The 19,948-nt window shown below is 41.4% G+C and overlaps 1 protein-coding gene across 1 annotated transcript in view; it reads right to left on the minus strand.

Moving 5' to 3' along the window:
• Positions 1–19,948, minus strand: part of PAPPA2 (pappalysin 2) — a gene marked incomplete at both ends in the record, with an annotated part of 293,177 nt that overhangs the window by 18,817 nt on the left and 254,412 nt on the right. Inside the window, one exon of the mRNA XM_079728440.1 lies at positions 19,033–19,104. Within this exon, the coding sequence (XP_079584566.1) occupies positions 19,033–19,104 (72 nt within the window). The remainder of the gene's footprint in view (positions 1–19,032; positions 19,105–19,948) is intronic.

Consider the following 19,948-nt stretch of genomic DNA (forward strand, 5'->3'; position numbering starts at 1 on the left):
GCCACTGGTATTTTGGGGTTGTTTGTTATGTGACATGATTGTAGAAACATTTAAATAATACAAAGATTGGTATTAGAAGTGGGGTGCTGCCATAACAAAAATCTAAAATGTGTGGCATTGGTTCTAGAATGGGGCATCAGAAAGCAAAGGAACTGTTTTAGGAAGCTGGAAAAATGAAGTAACTCACCATGTAGTGGGGAAAAAAAAATTATTAAATGTTTCCTGTAGTTGTGAGGAAAGTTATAATGTTAACTATTATAACTTATAGGTCAGAAAATTTACTCAATAGCCTACTGGCTTTGGGTAAAGAGAATTTAAAGAATAATATTACTAGGGTTAGTTATTGGTTGCTATGTTCATCTGATAAGATGCTGAAAGAAAAGATGAGCTCAGAAAAGGTTGCTGCTTTGCCAGCAGAATTGACAGGTAATATAGAGCGCTAAAAATTCTAGGACTTGCAGTGAAAAACAAAGCTATTTCTCATCTCCAACAAGCAAAAGATAAAACTGAGTAATGCTTTGTATTAGACAGGCCTTCGAAGACTGAAGTTAAGGCCTAATCTCAGACAAAGACCAAATCAAGGGGTGGACCATTACATCATTTGTTAGGACTTTTAACTGGATTAAAGTGGCACCTAGAAGATCCTTGTAGTTGAACAAAGTGACTCATAGAAAAGAGACTAAGGACTTTATCCCAGAGAAGTCTCATAAGCTCAGAATACCTATAATCAAACTGATTCAGAGAGGCATGTCTTGAAAAGACTGTGACATAGCTCTTGCAATATGGATTTGACTGAAATTAAATATATGCAAAACCAAAAAGTGAGTTCAATTTCCAAAAGTAGCATCAGATTGTGTTAAAAGAGACTTACTGTTAGCGAATTTGGATATTTTTGGATCCCCTATATTCTAAGAGGAGAAAGCAGGCTGATAACGTTACTTAGTTTCCAATAGGAGGATGTTCTCCAGTGCCCTCTTCTTGTGACCCAAGAGGATAATAGAAAAAGAAGGACATCCAAGAAAGCAGAGCCAAGAGCCATGAAGAAAAACTGACTTGGGACCTATATCTAGGGAGTAATCAAAAGCTCTTAAACAAGCAGCACTCCTTATTCTTACAGTATAATTTTTGCCACTTTTCTCAGAGGGATTTCAGAATTGTGGACCAGTGCCAGTTATGTTCCTTTCATTATTCTCCTTTAAAGGGGATGTTTATTGTAGTTGTCTTGTTTTTACTCTACTTTGCCCATCAGGTGTGTGGAAGGCAGAGAACTTGTGATTTTTAGTACACCAGAGTCCAGACTAAGAGAAGCTACCTTGTAACCTGATGTAAATCATGATGTTCTAGATTTTTAAGCCTGTTGCTATAACTGGATAAGACATTTACAATGTCTTGGGGTAAGGTGGAATAAATTTGAAATATAACAAACGTTTGTAACCAAAAAGACTGACTGGCAGATATTATTACATGTCCACAGTTCCTTTTACTTTCTCTTCCTTTGCCAGGAGTTCACTATCAGCAGAGTATATTTCCCATTCCTACTAATTTTAAATGGAGCCATGTGATTTGCCTTGACCAATGGAATGTGAGTGTGAGTAACATATGCTACATTTGACCAGAGATTTTGAATGTTCTGGCATGCCTTTTCTGGCTTCTTTGTACCCATGTTATCCACCATGAGAAGAACATACGCTGGGTAGCTACTGACCCTGAAACCTTGAAGCCTGGGTCCTTGAGTGAGAGTCAGGTGGAGTATACCATAACCCAACCCCAAACCTAAGGCAGAACCACTTTAGTCAACTGCAGATGCCTGAGTGAGAAATAAATTTTATTATTATAAGACATTGATATTTGGGGATTATTTGTCATGCAGCATTATCACAGAAAAAACTGCATGGCTGCATCACACCATTTCCTTTCACATCTTTTGCCTTTCCATATGTTTCTATTTATCCTTCAAAATTCACCTCAAGTGGTTACCCCTCTGTAAGATCTTCTCAACGTGATTGGGACAAGTTATTTGCTTTATTCTCTGTGTCCCCAAGTGAGTTAGTTCATATCTTTGTATTATTAATCATTGGGTAGAAATTTGATTTTTTACCTCTGTTGCACACACTGTGTTGGAAATTCCTTATTCATTTTTGTAAACTTGACTCATAGTTGGCACACAGAAAATATTATTTTAAGTGAAGAAATAAATAAAGGAACCTGAAGGAGTGATCATAGTTTAGTAACCATGGTGTGAGTTGGGAAAAGAGGCTATTCCGTTTCTGCAGATCCTTGCCATTGGGGGGAGCAGCAAGCTTTTAGATTGAGAAATGGTATGAGGCTCATACAAAAAAAAAAAAAAAAAAAAAAGCTGGATGAATTTGTTTTTTCATGTGTTGGAATTTGGAGCCCTAGATTCTGTAGCTAAGCTTGGAGAGGTGGGAAGATGCTTCCCATGCATGAAGTATTGTACATTCCTGGGTTAGAACATGTTTTCTTTGGGGGGTTGTTGTGGTTTCTTTCTTTTTCTCTTTTCTTTCCTTTTTATTTTATTCCAGCTTTGGAAGCAACTAATGTTTGCAAAAACAATAACAACAACAAAAATATGAGGCTGGCCCACTATGAATCAGGAGACAATTTGTACATGCAACGGGTGTAGGGGGTGGGAGGTGGAGGGAGGGGAGAAGAAAGGAAAAACACAGCTGCCAGGAGCTTAACAGAAGAAAATGCCACGCACAACACGTGGCTGGCACAGTGGGCAGCAACATCTGTTCTCGATAAGGACCCCCGGTGTGTGCTGCTGTGTGTGCACGTGTGTGTTCATGTGCGTGTGTAAGGAAACACCCAGGCTCTGGGCTTCAGGAAGCCTGCTCGTGGCTCCAGGCTCACTAGTCTGAAATGCTGCCCTCAGTGGCGGCCTCTCACCGTGAGTTAGACCTGCAGCCAACTTATTCTTGCGAAGTATGTTGCAGGCTAGAATGGGCTGTGGAAAACAAGCCGGAGAAAAGCCACAGGGGCCTCCTGACCCATTTGAATCTTTCTCCTGCCAAGTCCTCATTATTGATCTTAAATAGGAAGGAAAACAATGTATAAGGCTGAAGAGGCTATGGAGAATCTACTGGGGAAAAGAAAGCTTGCTTAGGATCACTGGGCTAGGGGTGTTGAGACAAGGAAGAGACAATGAGTCTGTTTTCAAAATAGGTACATATGGTTTGGGGATTTTCTGTTTCTCTTTTTGTTGTTGTTGTTGTTTGGCTAAGCATTTAAAGGCTCATTTTCTCTCTTATTCTTGTTACTCTGTTCAATGAAACAGAGGGAAAATAAGATGGAGGCTTTGTATCCTGAATGGATGACGGGCACCCTCTTAAGGGGAGCATCTGAAGGAAGTTTGCCCCAAGCTGATGGGCTGGAGCTGAGATGCTGCCCGCCAGATGCAGATCTGAGCTGTGTTAGCCCCTTAAACAAGGTTCTGCTGCCCAGTTTGGGTGCCTACACCTGGAAAGGTAGATCCAAAGAGACACAAAAACTAGCTCAAAGCTGCAGGCCTGAAAAAAATCACACTGAGTTGAAAGGAGGTAAGCAGAGGCTCTGCTTCTCCTTATTGATTCTTGCCGTAGCTTTATGTGCACACCTCCTAGTAGACATTTGACTTCCTCAGCTGGGACCTCCAGTGAGCAGCATGTAGGATGTGTCCCCTGTCACCGGCACTGTTGCCATGTCTCAGCCTGGCCTTGCTTTGGAAGACTTCTCACACAGGCATGATAATAATGATGATAGTCCTGTACATGTGTAGTATTTTAGTGTCAATCAATGCTTTCGTAAACATCATGTCATTTGAGAGTCAAAAGAACATTCAAAGTCAACCAAAGGAGACATTGTTTTTCCATAGGAGTTAAATGACTTTGATTGAGGTCACATAACTAAGGAGAAGAAAGGCAATATGTGGAACCAAGCTTTCTCTACCCAATGCACAAACAGCCTTCAAAGAGCTCAAGGGAATCTAAATTTCACCACTCAACCCCAAAGTCCCAAAACAGGGCCATGCTTACTGCAGGCTTTACTCAACAAAAAAGAGCATCCAGTAAGAAAAAGACTCTTAAAGGAGTCATAAAGCTCAGGGTCTCTTGGCAATCTTTTTACCCTTTACAAGTTAGCAAAATTTTCCTTTTCTCCATAGTAATCAAGCTGCTACTTAAGATCCTTACCTAGCTGCGAATCTCCTCCCCAGTCTGTGGCAGCCCTTAACTTCCTACCTCATTCATTCACTCAAGACATATTTATTGAACATTTACCCTGTGCCAGTCACTGTACCACTGTACTAAGGACTTGAGGTTTATCAGTGAATAAAATAAACAAAAAGCCCTGCCCTGTAGAGCTTGTATCCCAGTGGGGAAAATAGATATTAAATATAACAAATAATTATTTAGTGAATTAAAAAGTAACAGTCCTATAGAAAATAGGGCAGTGTAAGGGAATGCTGTAAGTTGGAGGATGGGCAGAGAATGAGAGAGGAAGGACAGTTGCAATTTCCAATCAAATGGTCAGAGAAGGCACATTTGGAGAGCTGTGAAAGCCATTGCAAGGACTTTGATTTTTACTCCAAGTGAACTGACGAATTCTTGGAGGGTTTCAGCAGAAGAGTGCTTGGATTTAGCTTACATTTTGACAGGCCCCTTTGGCTGATGTGTTGAGAATAAACAGTGGTGAGGCAGGGGTAGGAGTGAGACCAGTTGGGAGGCTATTGCAGGAATCCAGGTAGCAGAGGATGATAGCTCAAACCAGGCTGGCAGCAGCTGAGATGGTGAAAAGTGACTGGACTGTGGATGGATTTTCAAGGTAGAGCTAGTAGGATTACCTGATGAATTGGCTGTGGAGGATGAGAGAAAGAGGGGGATTAAGGTGACATCAAGGATTTTGTCCTGAGCAACGGGAAGGATGAACTTGTCATCAACTGAGATGGGAAAGTCTGCACAGAGAAATGAGAAACCGCTGCACGTGAACTCCTTGAATTCTTGAATTCTGTTTGCTACTCTACAAACTTTGTCTCTAGTCATTGTTACTTCCTTCCTACCTGACTCAGAGCCAACGGTATTTGAAATCTTTTCTATCCCCTCTTTACCTTGAGTGTCCAGACTCTTAATCAGATTATTACCCACAGATAATAAATATATTAAAGTTTTATTCATATCAAAAGTCTTTCCATAAACACTGTTTTCCACTTAAGTTACTGTTCATCTCACTCCTTGTACTGGCCAACTTTTGGAAACAATATTTTTATTTGCTGCATCCGCTTTCTTATCTATTTCTCAACCTACTGCCCTCTCCCCTGTTCCACTGTTACCACTGTGTCTGGGATTACAGTGAGTGCTGAAATTATAAGCCTAATTGTCTCTTGTCAATACTCAACTCCTTTGTCCACTCTGTAGCATTGAACACTATTTACCATCTCTCTCTCCTCTTCCATGGTTTTCCTACAGCCATTCTCTCCTGTATTTCTTTCTACTTTGCTCCTCATTCTCTGTCTCCTTGACTAGCTTCACTGCCTCTGTCCTTCCCTTGTATTACTTCCCTCCTCCCAGGTCTTTTATCCTCACCTCTCTCCATTCACATTCCTGGCATGATCACATCCCCTCACCTATCTTTAATTATCATCCATATTTTCCTCACTTCTCAACATAAGTCACGAACTGAGACTGTGCTCCTGAACGCTAGACCTTTTATTTCCAACTCGACTAAACTCAGTCTAAAGCCAAGCTCATTTTTGTCTCCTACAAGCCTGCTTCTTTTTCTTTACAGAGATGAATGGCATTCACTATCCATCCAAACACCAGGGAATTAGATTTAGATCTTCATCCTCCCCATTGGATGGGATTTTAGAATCGATTTTATATCTTAAAAGGAAAGGCCTCAGCAGTGGCTTCTTTCCATCCCTACCTGGTGGGACCGTGTCTGGGCTCTCACCATCTCTCTCTTGAGATACAGGCACTGTTTCCTAACCATTCTCTTCTCTAAGGGCTTCATCTTCACCAATGTATCTCATCTTGTAGCTTCCTAGTGATGCTCCCCAATGCCATCGGAATAAGTTTGATAGTCCAAGTATGGCAACATTCAAGGCACTCCCTCATCTAGCCTGAGTCCCTCTAGCCTCAACTGTAGTCTCCACATGGTTCTCCAGACATTCCCTGTGTTTCAGATCCCTGCGCCTTGTGCTCATAACATCTCCTCTGCCCACAGGGCTTTCTACTTTAACGCCAACTAGTGGAACCATTAAATCCTATATGAGTGCCTCTTTGCTCTGAATTCTTCCCCAAATTGTAAGTCCCCCATCCACCTCCTGCCTGTTCAGTAAGCAAACACAATCACTTTCTTTCCTCTGTTTCCACAGCACTTTGAACTTGCTCCTCCCCGCAAGTTAAGAGTGGATTCCCAGGAGACAGGAGCTTTGTCTTCTTTCCCTTCATATCCCTAGAGTCGTAGACTATACATGGACAATAAATGTATATTCTGTGAATAAGTGCATCCTTATCTAAAACCTGCACTTTCCTGAGTTAAGCACCTTAAAGAGATTTTTGCTTGACTTTAGGTCAAAATAAGAAGTTAGAAGAGACAGTAGAGGGAAAAAATACCAAAATAAGGACCGTCGTCTCTGTCAGGTGCGTCTGTTTTCTTCCATATAGGCATAAATTCTGTCGAGGGGAGTGGTGAGTAGTAACAGTATAATGACCACTGCACATCTCCTACATTCCAGGCTTAGCACTGGTAAGACATGTGAATTGAATTTGTTTTTATATGTGCTCCCTCTAGAAGCCCCACTGAAACGGGAATAAAAAAGATAAGCAAGGTACGAAATCACAAGTGAAAAGAGAACAGGAGTGACAACAACAGCCAATGGAGAATTCAACAACATTTAGGAAAGTGGAAAATGCATGGATGAATAGTAGCTGACAGAGCAGGTCTGAGAAAACAGAAACCTAAATGCCTGAAATGTACAGAATACCAGAAAAACTCAAGAATTAGGAGTGTCAGGGACCCCGTGTGTGAGAGATAGGGAGGGAGAGAGAGAGAGAGAGAGGGAGGGAGAGAGAGAGAGGGGGAGAGAGAGAGGGAGAGAGAGAGAGTGATTGCGTCAGAGAGCTCAAACCCCCCCTTCTATATTAGGAAGTCAGTAAATAATTCCATAAATGAAAAAAAAAATCAAGATTGGCACTGGAAGCATTATTAAACAGATGATAGGTGTATAGATACATGTAGTTATAGATATATATTTATAGATGCAATTTCCAGATGAAATAAAAGAAGTGACGAGGAGAAGCAGAAAAGATACGAAAGAGTTGTGTCTGCCAAGAGCAGCTGAGGTTAGCCAGAGAGCGGCAGGCCCTGCCAGTCCTTCAAATAAACCCAGAGGTGCTAACTGGTTTTTTAAACTAGGTACATGTACAGTAGTACTTTTATAGAATTAAAGTTAAGTTTAAAAAATATTACATGAAAATATGGCTAATGAGGGCAGACCTGAGATTTAAACCCATTAGTCAGGGGTTGAAATGTGTATCCTTTCTGCTGTGCCTGCTATTTGCGGCAATTTGCAAATAACTGCTATCAGTTTGGGACAGTCACCCTTTTTTGTCACCATTTCATTATAGGGTTAGTCAGAACATACACACCCACATATGCACATATGTATATAGGTATACATATATACTTCATATACTCTTTTTTTTTTTTTTTGCGTTACGCGGGCCTCTCACTGGTGTGGCCTCTCCCATTGCAGAGCACAGGCTCCGGACGCGCAGGCTCAGCGGCCATGGCTCACGGGCCCAGCCGCTCCGCGGCATGTGGGATCCTCCCGGACCAGGGCACGAACCTGCATCCCCCGCATCGACAGGCGGACTCGCAGCCACTGTGCCACCAGGGAAGCCCTATACTTCATATACTTTTAAAAAGTAAGTGTAAGAGACTTAGTAGAGTACTTTGCTATCCCTCAGTCACAATCAACAAGTATTTAATAAAATAATTTCACTTAAAGGAATAGCTATTTTAGTAGGATAAATCAGAAATGACTCAAATTATATGAACTTTCTGAAAGGGCTTGTCAATATGACTATTTAATAAAGGCATATGCAAATGACCATGAAGGTAAATGGTAAACTAATCAATGCTTTATGGACTTTAAGAACAGTCTCAGTGAACATATTTGAGTCACACTTAGACCGTATTTAAAACATATTTTAGGAGCACAGTTAGAAATCTTAGTGGAGAAAGGCCTTAGGAGAAGAGGAAAGGGGTAGAGTTACTTACAGATATAATCTGATTATATTTGCTTACTGCTAATTCTTATAATCTCAGCATAATCATTAGGAAGCCAAGTTGAAGAACAGAAGGTAGCATTTCCATAATGCTATTTTTACAGGTGAGTAATATTTCAATTGTCTGCAAAGCTGGGCTAGAAATGAAGAATCAAAAGAACAGAACAATAAGGAAAAGCACAGAGTAAATCAGAAAAAGGGTGTGGTTGGAAGAGAAAAAGGGAAAAACCCACGTCATAAAGAGAATTAACAGAGTGAGAAGGTGGCCCACCCAGGAGGCCGGAGAAGACAAAAGAAGCAAAATGCAGCCTGGTAGAAAGCCCACCGGGATGCCACAGTGTGGTTCCCAGGGAGTCTTAAGCCTAAATTCTCATGAATGTTGTTAATCTAGAGGAGGTTTTACAATTTGCATGGTTGTGCTTTTAATGTTTTACTTTTTAAAAAAGCAGGGGAAAAAAAAACACAATGGTTTTAGCTTTCAGTATGAAAAAACTAGTCCTAATTAACATTTGGAGTCCGATTTTCAGAGATTCCAACTGGAGGATCTAAAGTAGAGCCCTGAACCGAACGGGATTCTGGACAAGCCTAAAGACATGCCCAGATTTCCAGGCCGGTGCAGAGACTGCACAAAACTGGCGGTGAAATTCACAAACAAATCTCGGGGGGATTGGAACTTGGCAGCCAGTGAGCCTGGAAGACAGTTCCCACGTGAGTTAATTTTCATTTTTTTCTCTGGATTTTAGCACGTCTAACACATATGTAGATTCAGATTTGTGAGGACCCACACTATCCCTACCAGAAGTGCAGTAGCTGTTCTCATTACTAGCTGCTAAGCCATTATTATTTCCACCCTAATTAACTTCTTGTCACCCATAGATACTAAAGAACTTGGCAAGAATGTCAAAGGAAAGTAAGCCCATACGATCTGTCCTCTGAGAAGCATGGCAAAGAATGATTATAATATCTGATTTGTAAACAGCTAAAATGTGGAAAGAGAAGTTTAATTGTTGGCTATCTTTTAAATGACAAAATGTAAATGAAAAGGAAATAAGAGAAGTTAAACAACTTCGCAATCTCAGTGCCCAAAGTGATAAAGTTGGGCTGGAACATTTGGTTTTCTATATACAGGTATCATAAAAAAAGATGCATTTTTCTCTTTTTAATAAGGAATTTATAAAGACATACTCAGGTGAGAGGGTTTTTTGAAAAGATCAGTAGAAATTCCATCTGGTCACACTTCAAAGATCAAGTTTTGGGCACTTATTAAAAGAAATTTTTGACTATCTAGTGATGAAAAAGGCATTACTAAAGCACAGTAATAGAGATAAACCTTACGAACAAAAAGGATAAAAGTTTGAGAAAAGAATGGCTGAACAGGTTTCACTGTGAGGCTGAGTGAAATTATATATATTTATATATGACACCTTGTCCTAAAAAACAAGAGGACAAAACCCTAACAGAAATAAAAGCCTTCCTCCGAAAGGGCCGCACATCATGCGGAGGCCCATAGAAATCACTCATTTCTCGCGTATTTATCACATGCAGGCTAACCCGTGACCCTCTCCCACCCCCATCTCTGATCATCACATTCAGATCTGTATGCAGGCATTCTGCACCCAAGTATAAAGCGCGTCTCCTAAAATGGGGCATTTTAGTCTGATTCTAGCTCCTCTCTACTCCTTCTGGGCTCAAAGTCTGGGAAAGAAAAAAAGGTGCAATAAAAACTCGATCTTCATGCCATCATTTCCACCTCCTGAATTATATATCGGCCCTCACATCCTAGAGGTAGAGCAGTAAACCCAGGCAGTGCCCATGAGTGATCGAGAAGCACATGTCCCAGACACAGCTAACAGGGCTACCATCTGGAATACAAATAATAAAAGGGAGGCAGAGAGAGGTCCAAGACAACACAGAAGAAAGAATCTAAGGAATGATGGAGCAGATGGAATGAATTAGTGATGGAAGCATTGTTGATATCAGCTACTAAATGTGTAAAAACAATACAACTGCCCACCTACATTTAAGTAAATGCAGCCACTTCACTGAAGCTAAATTTGTCCCCAACGCCTCCTCACCCCTGTCTTTCCACTCCCAATTCCCTCCTGTACAAATTCCTATCAAGGTAGTACATGTTATAGTCATGACACTTAAAAATATCTCTACTGGTTGCCTTCAGAAAACACAAATATATTAACATTTAAATCCATGGAGTGATAGATTTACAAGAAGAGAGAATACCGAACCATCACCTGTGTCTGAGACATCAGAAAATGTTTAACCATATCAGAGAGAAGACAATACACATCCCTTTAAAATGCTCCAAAGACTAATATGCCTTTAAACAGTTCTTTATAAACTTCTATGAAGTTTAACAGTTCCAGGATATTCTCACACAGATTTACTTTAAATAGTTCATTCAGCTTTTTAAGCCCATTATATTCTGTCCTGTTGTTACTGGGGGATGCTGACTGTTAACTCTTCTCAATATAAAATGTTTACTACATGAAAATACTTACTACATTAATCTTTATCCTTCTCTTTTAGGCTTAAAAATCCCAATTCTTTTTATTTTTCACCAAAGGTATTATTATCAAGCTTTTGATATTATCTTTGTGACCTTCAACACGTTCTGTGTTTTCTAATGGCTACAGAAGTTGGACCCAGAGAGAAAACAGGATCAGATCAATGGTGAGAATAATGATAGGCAATGAAATACTCGGGTTTTTGGTTGGTCTCACTTACACTTATTGGCAGGTAGCTTGTTGTTTTAAGAACATAGTCAGGCTACTGTTTACCCACAATGAACCATCATTTAAAAAATTTAACTGTAATTTTAAAACAATTAAGTCTTTTCTGGCTTATAAGAATTTCAGTTTTACCACTGTCTGCCAGATATTTTTACCTCTATCCTTGATCTTTCTAATGTTATTCTATTTCAGGTGATTTCTTCATTTATTCAAGAACTATTGGAAGACCTAAATAGACATTTCTCCAAAGAAGACATACAGATGGCCAAGAAACACATGAAAAGATTCTCAACATCACTAATTATTAGAGAAATGCAAATCAAAACTACAGTGAGGTATCACCTCACACCAGTCAGAATGGTTGTCATCAAAAAATCTACAAACAATAAATGCTGGAGAGGGTGTGGAGGAAAGGGAACCCTCATACACTGTTGGTGGGAATGTAAATTGGTACAGCCACTATGCAGAACAGTATGGAAGTTCCTTAAAAAACTAAATAGAACTACCATATGACCCAGCAATCCCACTACTGGGCATATACCCAGAGAAAACTATAATTCAAAAAAAAAACACATGCACCCCAATGTTCATAGCAACACTATTTACAACAGTCAGGGCATGGAAGCAACCTAAATGTCCATCAACAGAGGAATGGATAAAGAAGATGTGGTACATATATACAATGGAATATTACTCAGCCATTAAAAGGAATGAAATTGGGTCATTTGTAGAGACGTGGATGGACCTAGAGTCTGTCATACAGAGTGAAGTAAGTCAGAAAGAGAAAAGCAAATATCGTATAATAACACATATATGTGGAATCTAGAAAAATGGTATAGATGATCTTAGTTGCAAAGCAGAAATAGAGACAGAGACGTAGAGAACAAATGTATGGACACCAAGGGGGAAAGGGGTGGGGTGGGAGGAATTGGGAGACTGGGACTGACACATATACATTATTGCCGCTATGTATAACTGATGGGAACATGCTGTATAGCACAGGGAGCTAACCTAGTGCACTGTGGTAACATAAATGGGAGGGAAGTCCAAAAGGGAGGGGATATCTGTATGTGTATGGCTGATACATTTTGCTGTGCAGTGGAGGCTAACAGAACATTGTAGAGCAACCATACTCCAATGAAAATTAATTTTAAAAAAAAGAACCCACTAGATAAATGGTTAACTATTGGTAGATGGAACCTTTTTCTCCAAGATGTGATGTGGATGCTATTGCATACAATTATCTTTGAGTGTATTAATTCATTCCTGCCCAGTGCCTCTCAAAGTGCAGTTGAGGACCACCTGCATTAGAAGGACCTGGGGTATTTCTGAAAAAAGCAAATTCTTGGATTCCACACAAGACTTGATATGTAAAGATTGGGAGGGAGGGGTAGAACCTAAGAATCTACATTCTAAAAATAAGCACTCCAAGTAATTCTTAAGCACACTTTAAAAACAAAAACAAAAAACTATCAGCAGAGTCCACTGCCCATGTGAAATGAGTAAAGACAAGGTGTGGCCAGAATAAGTCTTGAGTTTTCCACTGGATGGACCATCCCAGTTCAGCACAATCTACAGTAGTGATCCAACATGTGGTCAACTCCTTAGGTGTCTTCTTAAATTAGGGGTATATCGTTTGGACTAGAATGACACACCTGCTAAATTTAAAGTGATTTCTCCTTTATCTCTTTGACCAATCATTCTGTCACAAAACATCACACTGAAAAGGAGAGTATATCCCTTATAAATACAGGACTTAGAGAAGTTTGTCCTAGAAGTCTTCCTAGTAGAAAAACCAAGCTTGCAGGCCCACAGGCTTTATTGTTCAACCCCCTTTTCTTTTAAAATGGTACATGCTACATAGCTTTACTTTCAGTCTTCTGTAAGCTCCTCATTCCTTTGAGCACATCAAAATGATTGGATGGGGACTCCAAAGAGTCTTACTAAGCAATTCTTTACCTCATCTTCCTCCAGATCAGCTTGGCCTCTCACTCTCTTAATGTATATGCACCTACATACGTATCTCCTGCCACTGTCTCAGAATAATAGATAGTGGGAAGAAGCCTTAATTTTTCGGTGAGTAACAGAAGTCACTCAGTATGACTGATAAATGAGATTCAATTAATGTTTACTGAACATTCATACAATAGGCGCTTGCTCATCCTTCATCATGTTCTGACTCTCATATCTACCCTTTCTTAGTCTGGGTTCTCTCTCGCCAGCTAGAACCAGGAGGATGGAAGAAAAACCAAAAGCAGAACTGACCTTGGACTTGAAGCCAAGGAAGGACGGTGCCAAGAGATTTCCAAAATGCAACCCATCCAGTGAGTAAGAAATCAAAGCTAACCATTGAGGCCACAAATATGAACAGAAAGATCAAAATCTATGCAGAAGGCAAAAATCCCCAGAAACAAGGGATATTTCCAGCTATTCCTGAAAAATCAGCATGACTCACATTCTCCTGAGGTATGACCTCTTCAAAGGCTCCCAAACGACACCCCCCTGGGTGTCGTCCATAGTTTTCTGAATCAGGTATCTGATGAACAGGTTTAAAAGATAAATTGTATCCACCTGATTTTAAAGCTGAGGAACTTAAATTCAGAGATGTTAACGGACTTGCCCAAGGAAACATGTACTAAGGGATGGAACTGAGGTTCAAGCCTGCCTCCGGACCCCTGACAGCCTTCCTTTGGCTCCCCTGGGTTGCCCCTGTTGCAAAGCTTTCTGATTCTATGCATGACAGGGTTGTAGTTCTCTCCTTCACCTTCTACTCCTTTCCTGCCTTTCCTTCCACTGTGCTACTCCTCAGAAAACTAATATAATCGTTCTCAATTCGAGACTTTCAAAGTCAAAGGTCTACCTTCAACTCTCTCTCCCTGCCTTTAGAGGGGTAGATGCAGGTGTCATTGAAGAATTAGGCCTGTGTTTTTCAAAGGAATAAAACACATCCTACAACTCAGAAGCTCACAGACTGTAGGAAGGACAGACCTGTCATATAATCTTGAAATAATCTGATAAGTGAGATGATAGGCATTTACAAGGGTATGTATAAGGATTTATAGGAGAAATAGTAGCATGTTCAGAGAGACTTACTTGAAATACCCCAAAAAATCTTTAAAAGTTTTCTAAATTTTATTGGAAGCCTCAAGAACATCAATTAACCATGGCCACCTGCAGTATATAATACTCATAAAGATATAAACTGGGTGTGAGTGGACTCTTTCTTGACTCTTAATATGTATATATTGTTTCAATAAGAGCCCATCCTTACATAGTGATGTATATCGTTCCTTAGGCAATACCACTACAAATATGTTATATTATTTGGCAATTTACATAGCACCTTAACATCAGTTATTTCACTTGACTCTCACAGGTGTTTTGAGAGAAAGCCAGACAGATACAACACGTAGCTAAAAGGGTAGACTCAGAATTTGAACCTAATTCTTCTGACATCATTCCACCTCCGTCCTCCTCCACAGCTGCCCCCGTTTTGTTTTTTTGTGTTTTTTTTGGAAAAAGCACAACTCTACAAGAACCTGCAAAATGTTAAAGAGAGAATATCAGAAATTGTAATCCAAAATGGGGGGCTGCTGACAAGCACAACAAACTTGTAAGAAATACGTGCTCACAGAAAAAACAGAACCAAAATGTCGGTCAATGGGCACTCAATTTTAATCATCCTACAGGAAGGAAATTAGTCATTTCTATGCAAAAGGAGGCTGGAAGTGTGGTCTTTAGTTCCAGTGCATTCCCTAGAGAACAAGATGTTCTTAGTTTAATGGAACCTAGGACTGTAGACTTTGTTAGAATTAATAAATATGACTTTTTGGAAGGAAGGAAGGAAGGAAGGAAGGGAGGGAGGAGGGAGGGAAGGGAGGAGGGAGGGAGGGGAGGAAGGGAAGAAGGAAGGAAAAAGAGAAGATAACACATATGATCTGACGGTGTAATGTGTTCATTGACGGAGTGAACACTCACTTTGATTATCACCCCACAAAATGAGGACAACCCTCCCTGCCACCCCCACCCCCCATACTGGGAAAAGAGTGCACTCAATTGGCCAAGCATTGGCAGAATAAGTCTTTGTTTTCTACACAGTTATCATTGACTATTTGTGTGCTTGTCTATAATTTTAATGGGCACAGGTCTGGGATTAGGGTTAACAATTAGGAAACAAATGCAATAGCCCAGGTGAGAGATGTTGAGGCCCCAATGAGGGCAACAGTAGGGATGAGTAGAGCTCCTCATAACCGATTAGATTCAGCAGCTGTCTCCAAGTGATTTGCAAATTGTGGGTGATTTGCAATTTGCAAATTGTCTCCAAGGAATGGTCTGTTCCCCTTTTTTCCTTTGTTCTTTCCCTTTTCCCATCTTCAGAGTTTGCATCTAACCACGTTGAGGCCACCCAGCAGCTCTGCCCTGGCTTCTGCTTTTTTTTTTTTTTTAAGTCAGAGTGGTTAATAGTGCATAACCACCCTATAAGCATCTACTATGGACCCGGAATGGCATGATGCTTAAACATTTATGTCTATTATCACATTAATCCCTCATCACAACTCCTTAAAATGGCTGTGTTGCCCCCACTTCCCAATACAGATTAAGACACAAAGGCTTAACACCACTCAGCTGACCCAGGATTTGAACCTATATTTGTTTAACTTCAAAACTTCTCCACCAACCAAAGTACCACTCCCTGCCCGTTTGCAACTTACAAAAGAAATAGAAAATACAAGGAGTGTCTGGGGCAAGAAGGTGAAACACAAGAACCAACTAGAAAAATAGAATTTAAGGCATGAACGGGTTTGGACTCCAGATACGTGGTACACACGTGCTCTTGAGAAAATGGGAGCGTTAAGTGACCACGAGAAGATGGCATTATTTACATAAGATGTTTCAGAGGGAACCTTCAGTGCTGTCTCTTAAAGAAAAGTGAGAGGCATAGATAGTGGAGAATTGAAGGCTAAAACTCTGTGGCCAAGGGGATAGGACACAAACAGAGGTGCAGAAGTGACACAACGCAGGCGTGGAGTGGGACAGTGAGGGGATTGGTTTAATGCCTCGGCGTACTGAGACCAATAAAGAATGATGTATTTCACTCTTATGAGGTTGAATGTCTTAAGGGGACATCTTAGAATTCAATTCGCTATTGGAAAGCCAAAAAAGAAAACCCTTTTTAGACACTGGGGTACAAAGTATCAGATTTCTGTGCCACACGTTTTAAAACTTGCTCTCACCCACCTAACCCTCTTCGGTTCATCTTGCATCCAGGTCTGTTTTCTCTCTGTCCGTCTCTGACACTCTTTGGTTCTCCCTAATATATTTAGCTGACTTTTTTCCAGTAAAGAACTGTCTGCCAAGTTGCCCCTACAACAGGCCAGTTTCAGCCGCTCTTGTCCTTTCTTTTCCATCCTCGCCCTTCCTCTCTGCATTTCTTACTACTTATTCCTTCAGAATTGTTTCTACTTCTCCCCATGCGCCCCGCTCTGCACAATTCCTTTTCCCTTTCTACAGGTATTGATTCTTCTTCTTTGTTCCTTCCGTCCACCCCTCTAAGTGTATTTTTTCTCTTCCTAGCCTTTGCTGGGAAACCAGAAGCAAAATCATGTCCTGTCAAATCTTGTCCTACCCAGAGAGTCTCGGGAAATACTGTAGAATAATCAAATGTGAATGAATAATGTAGGCTAAAATTATTCCTAGACAAATAAGCTTCAAATTAGGGATCCATAGTCTAGGAACCTTCTTGTCTGCTCCCATAGTGACCAGAGCGGTGGTTTGCAAACTTAAGCGGTCTTCAGAATCTCCTGGAGCCCTTGTTAAAACACAGATTGCTGATCCCCACCCCCAGAGTCTCTGATTCAGTAAGTCTGGGATGGGGCCTGAGAATGTACATTTTTAACAGGTTACCAGGTGATGCCACTTGTTCTGGTCCAGGGGCCATGCTTTGAGAAGCCCTGGAGTGTGGGTACCAACAGGTGTGTGGTGGTCAAGCCTCAGCTGTGCGTGATAGCAGTTGGGCAGAGGGGTCATAAGAGGGAATGAAGGTTTGTTCCTTGTCACACCAACAAAGGGGCTGAAAGAAGCCTGGGAAGCTCTGGATAAGGGAACCAGAGCATGTGCTGGGGTGCAGCACGGAGGGAGGACAAATGGGGAAAGCTCTGTGTTGTAACCTCCTGGGAAACACCGAAGCCAGCTCCAAGCCCTGTCATCCACCCTCCCTCTTGCGATCATGCCTGGAAGCCACAGAAGGGAATTCTCAGGATCCCTTTGATCTCGACAAAGTTCTCGAATCCTCTGTCTGTTTATCTCCTTCCTTCCCTGGCCTCCTCGTCCCCCTTGCTACCCCCTGCCCAGTGGATGAGTCACTCACTCCCCTCCCCTCCCCACCCCACTGCCATCTGTTTTTCTAATGATGGCAGAAGATGAGCTGTTTTGTTGGCCCACACCATAACAAAGCATACTCCATGCTAGCATTTTTCCTGATGCACTCTCAGGATGCTATTTTATTGGTATCATTTCCCCACCCAGTTTTCCCTTTGTCTGAAACCCCACAATTTTCCCCTCTTTGGTCTCATGTAGATCCCAGTTTCCCAGAATTAGATCAAGAGAAACAGGGATACAGGAGAATCCAGGGACTAACAGGCATGTGGGTTGGGTGTGTATGTGGGGGGAGGGTGCTGGAAGTCAAGGGCAAGTTAAACAGCTCTCTCTAGCACACTAGGCACAGCCAGAATTATTGAGCATTGCTGCTAAGTGGCTTAATTACTTCCAGTGAAAGACTTTGATGACAAAGCCTAACTCTAGCCTGAGACTACAGTATTTCTATCTGCTACTGGCTATTCCCAGGGTGAGAGGGCTTAAATGTGTGTATGTGTGTGTGTGTGTGTGTGTGTGTAATATCTCCCATGTCAGGAGGGCTTAAATGGTGTGTGTGTGTGTATGTGTGGTGTGTGTGTGTATGTGTGGTGTGTGTGTGTGTGTAATATCTCCCATGTCAGGAGGGCTTAAATGGTGTGTGTGTATGTGTGTGGTGTATGTGTGTGTGGTGTGTGTGTGTGTGTGTGTGTGTAAAATATCTCCCATGTCAGGATTCCTGGGTCAATCTCCTTCAGCAAGGCTCTGCCTCATTCTTGACTCTTCCTTGCAAGAACTCCTCTTAATCTAGTAAAGGAATTCACATCCCCCTGAGTCCCCCACTGCTAGGGGAATGCCTTGTGTGAGAAGTAAACAGGATTCCTTGAGGTAGTAAAGGCCTAGTTTGGGTTAATCAACAGTGGACTACAGGACCTCCTCAGAGGTAGGAAACAGAGATGCCTGCGTGACCCAGGCAGCTGATGTCAATGAGAGAAGCCCGGTAGGTGAGAAGCCACAGAGTCTGGTGAGGACCATGCTGAACTGGAGGGCAGCTGCCCCTCTGGTGTTGTAGCTGCCACTCAGGTCCAGTTAATTGTTGCCACGGTTGTCAGATATTCTTGTTTTTCAAGAGAAAAATCTTTGCACAAAGAGTTTTATATTTATTTTTACTTGGGGTGTGTGTGTGTCTTTGTGTGTGTGTGTGTGTGTAAAGTTACATATACACATATGAATTTTATGTGAAAATCCCAATTTTCAAGCATTAGCAACCGAAACAAAATTGTTTTTAGACACTGAGCTGGCCAAACCCCTGTCTGTGGGCCACTGATCTGCAAAACTCTGATCTAACTAAACTCCAGTGAGGCCCGGTTAGAGAATCCCAAAACCATAAATAATTCTGACTTGCTTTTAACTTTTATTAAGTCATTTAAAATGGAACCCTGGAGATTTTGTTAAAATTTTAAAAAAGGCAAAATCAGAAATCCTAATATCTGTAATTTGGGGATTGTGGAGCTAAATTTAAGAGATTACACGAAGGACATAGGATCTGGGAAACGGCAAATACTGAAGCAGAAGGACGCAAGTCTCCATAAGTTGAGCAGAACAGAGAGCTCTGGTCTGCGTCTGGGGGAGGGGAGGTGGCTTACCTCACACGACTGGATGCAGTGGATCAGGAGAGGGTCTGGGTGCCACTGACGCCTCCCAGTGCACACGATGCTCTGAAGGGGAAGACGGAAAGAACAGAAAACAAAAGTAAAGACACCTGGTCAGTGAGAGAAGGGGCAAATCCTGAGCTTACCCCACTAGCCCCACTCCTTCCCTGAGGAGCAAGCCCCAGCTGTGCTGCATGAAGAGGTCCAAGGCCATAGTCTGGTCTTTCCCGCGGAACTGCTAATTCTGCCAGGTGGAGCCAAGGGAGAATCTCTTAATGGAGGGAATCTTTCATTCTCTTCATCATCTTCACCCTCCCTGAGCTATCAAAATTTCCAGAATGGTGTAGGTGTCGTTAAAAATAGCATCCTCAATACTAAAATGACTTTTTAAGTTGGCTCTAGGCATAATATTGGTTCCATTTGTTTTGAAATTTTAAATAAAGTTACAAGAAATTGTGAGATGGCTTGTGTTCATCAGGAAGGACCATGGAGTTTTAAAGCCTGAGAAACAGAGCTTCATAAGAAGAGTCTTGAACTAAAAATGGATCTCAGGAATCCTAGATCACAAGATGTGAGTGCCCAAGCAAGGAGTGGGGGCCAAACTGCACTCTCGGCAACTCCTGTTTGCACCATTTATGCCCTCCTTGTGGGAAATAAAAGAGGGTCTATGCACGGGACAAATAGGCTTAATGTGAAACCACCAGGACTCAAAATGGCATCAACATTAAGATGGTGAGAGTGTGAAAATGTGTCTGTGTTAAAACACTGGTGACCTTCTCTGGCCACTGACCAGGGCCCAGTGACCATTTCCTGATGTGCCTTTAAGCAAGTAGTCATCTACGCTTTATGAATAATAATAACTCATTTTCATGGAGTTTTTTTTTCCTTTTAATTTTTGTATTTAAAGATT

This window comes from Hyperoodon ampullatus, assembly GCF_949752795.1.
Source record: "Hyperoodon ampullatus genome assembly, chromosome: 2".
Lineage (NCBI taxonomy): Eukaryota > Metazoa > Chordata > Mammalia > Artiodactyla > Ziphiidae > Hyperoodon > Hyperoodon ampullatus.